Source organism: Mandrillus leucophaeus, unplaced genomic scaffold (assembly GCF_000951045.1).
Source record: "Mandrillus leucophaeus isolate KB7577 unplaced genomic scaffold, Mleu.le_1.0 Scaffold55, whole genome shotgun sequence".
NCBI classification, from domain to species: domain Eukaryota; kingdom Metazoa; phylum Chordata; class Mammalia; order Primates; family Cercopithecidae; genus Mandrillus; species Mandrillus leucophaeus.
The window spans coordinates 1,131,588-1,132,974 of NW_012105919.1; the positions used below are offsets into that span (position 1 = coordinate 1,131,588).

A 1,387-nucleotide genomic window follows, 5' to 3' on the forward strand; every position below is an offset into this window, starting at 1 on the left:
GTGCTGGCAAATACTTTTATCAAAAGCTAACAAACACCCCAAATCAGAAATTACCTTTGGTTCTTTAAATTCTAGGTCTTCTCCATATTGAATGGCAAAATCAATATGCTGCAATACAATGTTCATGCTTTCTTCATCTGACTGATCGTAAGGCAAAAATCGAACCATGCTGTAGTCATCAATCTACAAGTTGCACATTTCAAGAAAAGTTCATTCTGAAGTTGTGCAAAATACATAATTTTCAACTTATATTTGAGTTTTATAACCATTTATACTTCTGAATAAAAACACTGATGTATTTAGGGGAAGAGGAGGAGGAGGGATAGCTAGACACAGAGAGTAAATCATTGATTTTTCTGACTTCTGATTGGCTAGAACACTTGTTAGCTTATTACTTTAACTAGACACTGTTTCATGGCTATTTATCTGAATTCAACAACCACTGGAAATTTCACAGGAGCACAAACAGTCCTGAACTCTCCAAATGGCTAGAAATAATGAGATGTTAGTTAATTTATTGGCCACTACCAATAACTACTTCTAAATTAAACTGCTGACTGACCAGCCCACAGCCCTTTTCCTTCCTCCACTTTGCAGAAAATAGGGATGAACTGTGCTTTTTATAAAGGCGGCAAATGACTGAACACAGGCAAACATTTGACCAGGTGTTTAGGAAAAAAACCCAAAAAACTTCAACTTTTTTTTTTAATCTTTTTTTTTTTTTTTTTTAGAGACAGAGTTTTTTTCTTGTTGCTCAACCTCCGCCTCCCAGGTTCAAGCAATTCTCCTGCCTCAGCCTCCCAAGTAGCTGGGATTACAGGCGTGTGCCACCATGCCTGGCTAATTTTGTATTTTTAGTAGAGACGGTGTTTCACCATGTTGGTCAGCCTGGTCTTGAACTCCTGATTTCAAGTGATCCACCCACCTTGGCCTCCCAAAGCGCTGGGATTATAGGTGTGAGCCACTGCGCGCCTGGCCCCTTTTTTGTTTTTTTGAGATGGGGTCTCTCTGCCACCCAGGCTGGAACACAGTGGCATGATCATGGCTCACTACAGCCTTGACCTCCCAGGCTCAAGGGATCCTCCCACCTCAGCCTCCAGAGTGGAACTACAGGTGTGCAGCATCATGCCTGGCTTGTTTTTTTTTTTTGAGTCTTGCTGTTGTTGGACTGGGCTGTAGTGCAATGGCACTATCTCGGCTCACTGCAACCTCCACCTCCTGGGTTCCAGCAACTCTCCTGCCTCAGCCTCCCAAATAGCTAGGATTACAGGCATGCATCACCATGCCTGGCTAATTTTTGAATTTTTTAGTAGAGACGGGGTTTCACCATGTTGGCCAGGCTGGTCTTGAACTCCTGACCTCAGGTGATCCACCCACCTCAGCCTCC

General features: G+C 42.8%; 1 protein-coding gene across 1 annotated transcript in view; it reads right to left on the minus strand.

Moving 5' to 3' along the window:
• GPN3 (GPN-loop GTPase 3) overlaps positions 1 to 1,387 on the minus strand; it is a 27,266-nt gene that overhangs the window by 8,805 nt on the left and 17,074 nt on the right. The window contains exon 5 of the mRNA XM_011997932.1: positions 55 to 183. Within this exon, the coding sequence (XP_011853322.1) occupies positions 55 to 183 (129 nt within the window). The remainder of the gene's footprint in view (positions 1 to 54; positions 184 to 1,387) is intronic.